Source organism: Papaver somniferum, chromosome 11 (genome assembly GCF_003573695.1).
Source record: "Papaver somniferum cultivar HN1 chromosome 11, ASM357369v1, whole genome shotgun sequence".
In the NCBI taxonomy this organism is placed as follows: Eukaryota; Viridiplantae; Streptophyta; class Magnoliopsida; order Ranunculales; family Papaveraceae; genus Papaver; species Papaver somniferum.
Window position 1 is genome coordinate 18,850,947 of NC_039368.1, and position 7,306 is coordinate 18,858,252.

Consider the following 7,306-nt stretch of genomic DNA (forward strand, 5'->3'; position numbering starts at 1 on the left):
AACTAAGATGTCTCTAGAAGAGTCCTTCAAGCAGTTTAATGAGAGTACAAATAGGATTATGGAAAAATTTGCTCAAGATAGTCTTAACTTCCAATATAGTGTTCCCAATACCACCCTTGAAAATAAGGATAGTTTTTATTCACATAATCAAGATGACGAGGTTGGAATTGGTAACACTACTAGTTTAGATGAGGTTCAACCATTTTCATATTATTATAATGATGATTATGATGAGGATAGTGTTGATGAAGAATCAGACACATATAGGCATAGTGATCAGGAATTTGTTACTCCAATTGAGCTTTACAATAATAATATTATTTCTAGTTCAAATCCAAATAATTTTAGTAATTATTCACCTATTCAAAAGGACGAGGATTTGACTAGAAGTATCCCCGTTTTAGACGATGTAGTATCTCCTTTTTGCGAATCCAATAATGGTTTAGAGGAAAGAGTTTACCCTGAGAATATTGTTTTAGAGTCTAACGAGTTAAAAACGCTAGTCTTAGAAGAAGATAAAATCGTAGAGATAAGTGAGGATGCTGATTGTAACTTAGAAGAATCAATTGACCATTTTCAAGAATCTGATGATCTAGAAATTAGGGAGATTGTGACTAGTCTATCTAGAGACACTGAAAACTCTAAGTTTGGGGGTGATTATCACTTTCCTAGTGCCTACCTTTAACTCTCATAAAGGTTCCTCACTTGAGATTTGATATATGTGCCTCAACCATTGTGCCAGAATACCTTCATACTAGATCTCCTGGACCTAATAATGTCCAGGAAGAAGTTCAGTTGTTAGAAACCCATCCTCTAGTTGATGTGGTTTACCCAGGCGATAGTACCCAAATTGACTTTGTTTTCCCACCAAATATTTTTCAACCAATTGTGGGAACGTATAAGTTTCAGATGTGTTAATTATTGAGTTTTGAGACTAAACCTAATTACTTTAGGAGATTAGGGTCGACACATTTTTTTAAGGAAGACCACCACGTTCATTATGGTCAGCTGTGTAAGTCAAATTTGATTGACTTAGAGGATCCCCAGTTATTCAGGTTACTTTTATGTGCTTATAAATTCTTATTTGAGTATTTCCAGACTCTACAACCTGACCTTCAGGATCCTGCCTTTGAGGAAGTCCAACCGATGAACACCTTTTATCTAGACCCATTTATAGAACCCGAACCTGAACCACAACTAGAGATTGTTATCTTAAAGTTAAGTAAGGGTATGTTCGGTATCTTCATGGTCTGTTGCGATTTTCTCTTCGTTTGGGAAACACTTTTTGATTCAGATGACCCACAATTATTCCGGCTGCTGCTATATGATTCTTCATGGTGACTAATCCTTTCTTAGTCTGGATTTAGACTTTAAACATAGCACTTCCTGGGAGGTAACCCGTGCTCATGCAACACGGTAATATCTTTCCTTAACTCTTTTGCTTCAAGTGGTAACAGTTTCTCCTTGTTCATGTTTTTAATTTTATCTTTAAAACATTGAGGACAATGTTAGATTTAAGTTTGGGGGTATGGGAGAAACTTTTAGTTGCAATAAATAAACTCCAGAGCCTAGAAATTTATGCTTATTAAGGTTGGCACTAACCAATCTAAGTGGATGGGAACATCTTGATTGTAGGAGTTGAAGAACCAATCTGATTAGATGGAAACATCTAAAGAGTCTATTCATAAAAGCACAGAGCTCAGGTGTTAGAATAAAAAAAAACATGGTAGTTTCGCCATATCTCGTTGAATCCTAATCCTTCTGTTTTTATTTTTTTAAGTGATTTGGTGGGGCACAAGATTCAAGTTGTTACCTTTTCTAGGGTGGAATAAAGTGATTGAGATACCAAAAAAAAAAAAAAAAGACCAGACCATTAGACCAACCGGAATAAATTCAATAAAGTCGACCACTGGTGCCCTTGTATATGCCAGTTGTGTTGACCTAGAGTTAGGTTTTTCGACCACTGGTTCCCTTGTATATGCCAGTTGTGTTGATATTAGTCAGACCGGTATCTCAGTCCATTAGGATAGGTTCATCCTGGCATAGGCCTTCAGACAGATATGGGAAACACCGTTCACTTTAAACCATCTTTTTCTTTATCCATCTTCTTAATCTTTCCATGTGACTGGTTGAATCCGGTTATGATGTCCAGAAACTATCTGAGTAGAGATCTGTCACTTATATATGAATTTTAGTATGCTGAGTGCAAACTCGTGTACAACAATTGGAATTTAACATCATGGTACTTCCTCCTATAGTCAATGATTGTATGCCAACCAAGGAGATTCTTTAGTGCCTTCCAAGGTTCTGCGTAGATAGCTAGGGTCTGTAGTAAAGGTTTTGTGGGTACACCTCTGGTAAACCCTCCGGAGACAACACTCCGCCGCTTGGGCCACCTAGCGGTCTAACGGCTTGCTGCACGTGCTAAGTGTAGTCATTTTTTTTTTCTAGATTAGTTTTGCTCGAGGACTAGCAAATAATAAGTTTGGGGGTATTTGATAGACACATTTTTGTGTCTACGTTGTCCTTAATTTCATGTTTTTTTGGTACTCGATTTTTGTACTTATTATGGTATTTTATGTGTTTTTAGGTATTTTTGGAAATAAACATTCTTGGAAAAATCGGCTCGAAAAGTCATCTAAAGCACCGGAAGGAACGTGTTATTCAGACTCTCACTTGTGGATAAGGGGAGCCCAAATGATAAGGGGTACCCAAAGGATATTTGCACCCAAGCAGCTGATCAGAGACACCCCTCATGGCATCTGCTATTCGCACCCCAGGACCGGATAGGGGGCACCCATCTTCTTCTTCACGGGAAAGATATTTGGCGGGAAAAGAAATCTCAACTGTGTGAGATTCTGGTCATGATCTTATGGGGATATTTGTGTCTTTAAGAAATGATTATCTTCTTACCATGACAGTAAGATTTTGTACGTGTCTTGAATGGAAGGAAATCGTATACTTTTGGATATTTTCGAAAACAGGAAAGGAATTATTCACGGAATTAATTGAAGATATTCTCTTCATTATTTGGCTCAATTAAATGAGAATATTTGGATATACCATACAACTCAGAAGACGTGTGAAAATGGAGAGGAAATATTCCCATGAAATACTTTCATTAACTGCAAAGATCTTTTGGAGTAATTGAGATGATTGTCGACCTAAGATTGGCTTCACAGTATAAATAAGAGTGTCTTGGGTATCAGTGAGGGGATAGAGAGTTTGGGAGAGTTACAGAGCATCACAGAGCCGAAAAATCGAGTTGCAGAGAACACCATTTCTGCTGCTGCAGAACTAAAGAACACGAAGAACAGACTCACGAAGACAGTCGTTTATCAACAGTGATAACGACACAGAGGCAGGGGTCGTAGAAGCTGAACATCGACAGTTGGCTTTTATCATTTTATGTAACAGTGTTTTGCAACAATTAAAAACGTTGCAAACACCCGATTTTTAATAGTTTTTCTCTAATTCATCATTTGTAAACACTTTGAGCAATGAAATCAACTTTTGAGCGCGTTTCCACAATGATGAGCTAAACCCAATCCTTGGGGCGACGGAGGATGCTATCTTTCCAATGAAAAAGTGGTAATTCTTAATTATTTAATTTGTGCAATTTTTATTTATGATTTTTTGCCTAGATTGAAAATAGATTTTATGGTTTTTGTTAAACAATTGTATTTTCTTTTGATGGAACATGCTTAGCCTAGGGTTTTGATGTCTCATGCTTTGGATTAGCATTTGTTGTTTCTAAAAATCTACTTTTGCAATAGTTGAGAATCAATTTGAACGTGTGAAATTGCATGATTATAATTAGTATCACTTTGGAATTGGTAAATACCGGAATCCTAGCCCCAGTCTCTCCATAATTCTCACAACAATTTTTATTCGAGTTTGTTATACTTTTTTTTATTTATAAAAATTAAGTCTAAAAAAATCTTTCTTCACAAGTCTCAACGAACCTTTTTACTGCAACAATTTTGAAACCCGATCAGATACTTAGAGTAAAAACCGAACCTTTAACTATAGTTTTTCTTCAAAACTCTCAGGTTATAATGAAAATTTCTTATTAGTCGAACATTTAACTAGTAAGAAATATAAGTTCGGCCAGTAATTATTGCATTTTGAGTAAGCCGAGCTGTTCATGTTCTGTAGCATATCAGTTAGGTTCGGGCTGATAATTTCAAGCCAAACCTATCTCTGGTTCGCCGAACTTGGGTGAAAAAAACCAATTTTTTGATGATTTCAACCTACAAAAGTGAAATTAAACATAATTTAGAAGTATATTTGTGTATGGTTAGCATTGGGTTCCTCATCGATGTATTTATCTTTTGGACTTGGCTTATAAAAATCATTATGAGTTTGAGTTTGGGTAAAATCATTCTCATAATCTAGAAAATCAACCATCTCCGGATCATTGTTGTAGTTGATGTGTGTTTTCCTAGGTTTTTTAGATTAACATTGTCCCTCCTCATCCATTGAGATTACTTGAATCAAAATACAAGTTTTTTCCCCACTTCCCCTTCTCCTTCTCCAAAAAAACCTAATTTTTTTTCTTCCCCAAATTTTATCACCAACACAAACTTTTATAAGTTAATTATCTCAATCACTAATCATTAACATTAATCACTAATCAAGATTATTAAAAACTAATCATTATTACTAACACTGATATTGGAAAGGCAAATCTGCCATTACAAAAAATATTTGGTTAAGGGGCTTTTAGATTTACTATCTATAATCCGTTTTTATCTTTATTCAGTGGGGAAAATAATCGTTTGGTCCTTTTTTAGGTGGGCCCATGTCTGTTTAGTCCTTTGGGAAAACGCTTTTACTGTTTGGTCCATAATTATTTAAAAATATTAAACATACAAAAATACCCTTCCGTGTTAATTTCTACTTATTTTTTTGTAGCAGTTCATTCGTCAAAATGAACTCCTGTTAATTTCTACTTATTTTTTCAGAAAACATATAAAACAGAGTTCATTCGAGAAATGAACTCCATATAAAAAGCTAAAAAAACAGAGTTCATTCCAGAAATGAACTCCATGTAAAAATCTAAAAAAACAGAGTTCATTCCAGAAATTAACTCCATATAAAAAGCTAAAAAAATAGAGTTCATTCCAGAAATGAACTCCATATAAAAACCTAAAAAAAAAAACAGAGTTCATTCCGGAAATGAACTCCATATAAAAACATAGTTCATTTATATAAAACATAGTTCATTCCAAAAATGAAGTTCATTTCAGTAATGAAGTTCATTCCAGGAATGAAGTTCATTCCAGGAATGAAGTTCATCTTAAGCAGCAGCAACAACAACAACAAAACGCATAAATCTTCATCTTCTTCATCATCTTCATCGACTTCACCAGTAGCAACAAAATCAAATCTTAATTAACAACACCAAAAAAATCAAGATCCAAGATGAAGATTGAAGGTTATATTAGTTTTCTTCATTGTTTTCTTCATCTTTTTCTTCTTCTTCGTCATACACAACATCACAAAAATCTTCAAAAACTCCATCGTCTTCATCATCTTCATCTTCTTCAACAGCAGCAGTAACAAATAGTGACGAAGAAACACAAAAATCTCTGTCGTCTTCATCATCTCCATCGTCTTCATCATCATATTCAACAACAGCAGTAACAAATAATGACGAATAAACCAAAAAAAATCGTCGTTCTTCATGAGCAGCAATAGAAAAAAGAAAAATAGGGAGAGAGAAACTAGATCTGAAAATAGGAGGAGAGAGAAAGGAAATCTGAAAATAAGAGATTTTCTAGGGTTTTTTCTATATATATGGTCCCAAAAGGGTATTTCTGCCACTACAAGATGACATTTACATCATCCATGACATCACCTAGGACCAAATGATAATTTTTAGGACCAAATGATAATTACTAGATCAATTGGACTAGACTCTCTCTAATATATTATTTGTAGGACCAATTGGTATTTCCTACCATGCAGTATGCCGTGAAATTTTCCTATATCCCCTGGTTCTCAAAAATAACGAGCTGGCCCTAATGCGAACAGGCAAAGGCCCACTTAGGGGCAACAAGCCCATAACAGATTAACAGGCAACAATTTGCAAAATTGCAAGGGGGAAACACTCCACTTTGGCACTTTCATCACGCTCAACTGCTCAAGCCACAACAAAAACAAAAAGTTTAATCTGCGGGGTTACTCACCAACCAATCAGGATTCACTAGCTTCTAATCCAACGAACAAGACTCAAAGAAAACACAACACACGGATCCAATCTCAATCCTACGGTCTTAAATCTCCATAAATTCGCAAACAAAACCTCTATAAAAACTCTTCATTCCACTACAGCATCTCACAATCAAAACAAACCAAAACCAGTAGAGAGAAATTAAATAAGAGTAGAAACAAAGAAAAAATGTCAGGAAGAGGAAAAGGAGGAAAGGGTTTAGGAAAGGGAGGAGCAAAGAGACACAGGAAGGTATTGAGAGATAACATTCAAGGTATCACTAAGCCTGCTATTCGTCGTCTTGCTAGAAGAGGTGGAGTTAAACGTATCAGTGGTTTGATTTATGAAGAAACAAGAGGTGTTCTTAAGATCTTCTTGGAGAATGTCATTCGTGATGCTGTGACCTACACCGAACATGCTAGAAGAAAAACTGTTACTGCCATGGATGTTGTTTATGCTTTGAAGCGCCAGGGAAGGACTCTTTATGGATTTGGGGGTTAGGGTTTTATCTTTCTTAGTTTCGATTTGGGGATTTTATGTAAAATTTCAGTCTGGGTTTAGGTTTTCTAAGCTTAACTTGTTATGTTTTTTTTTTTTGCTTGGGTATGGTGCAATCCAGATCTGTATGTTTTGGAAAAATGAATAGAAATCTTACCTTCTTCAATTGAATTTGTTATCGATTTTGAGAATATTGAAATTGATTGCTCTAACTGATCTCAGATCTGTAACATATGACTGTTAGATTTCTTTGATTTTTTTTTTTAATTTGTGCTTGTGATTATTTCAATTTCGTAGGATTTCTCACTGATTTTGGTTGTTGGTCTTCTTCGTCACTGTATTTCTACTTTTCCAAAGACACGAGTAAAATCGACCCCTGATATCAGATTTTGAGGGAGACCACGATAGGATTCGTAACCAAAATCACGTTAATCCACTGCCACTGAAGTCCTGTTGGTTTTGAGAGAGGCGTACAATTAGTCTGCCTATGCCATTATGTACCATTAAAAATGCTTTCTATCCGGAAACCAAAGAAAGGAAAGCGCATGACTGCATCCTATCCAGCGTTTTAGCCTTTGCTGCACAAAGCTT

General features: G+C 35.5%; 1 protein-coding gene across 1 annotated transcript; it reads left to right on the forward strand.

Moving 5' to 3' along the window:
* Positions 1-6,358: 6,358 nt before the first annotated feature.
* On the forward strand, positions 6,359-6,881 carry LOC113323083 (histone H4). Its single transcript, XM_026571329.1, has one exon. The coding sequence runs from the start codon at positions 6,407-6,409 to the stop codon at positions 6,716-6,718; it is 312 nt and encodes a 103-aa protein (XP_026427114.1). The 5' UTR covers positions 6,359-6,406; the 3' UTR covers positions 6,719-6,881.
* Positions 6,882-7,306: the final 425 nt, after the last annotated feature.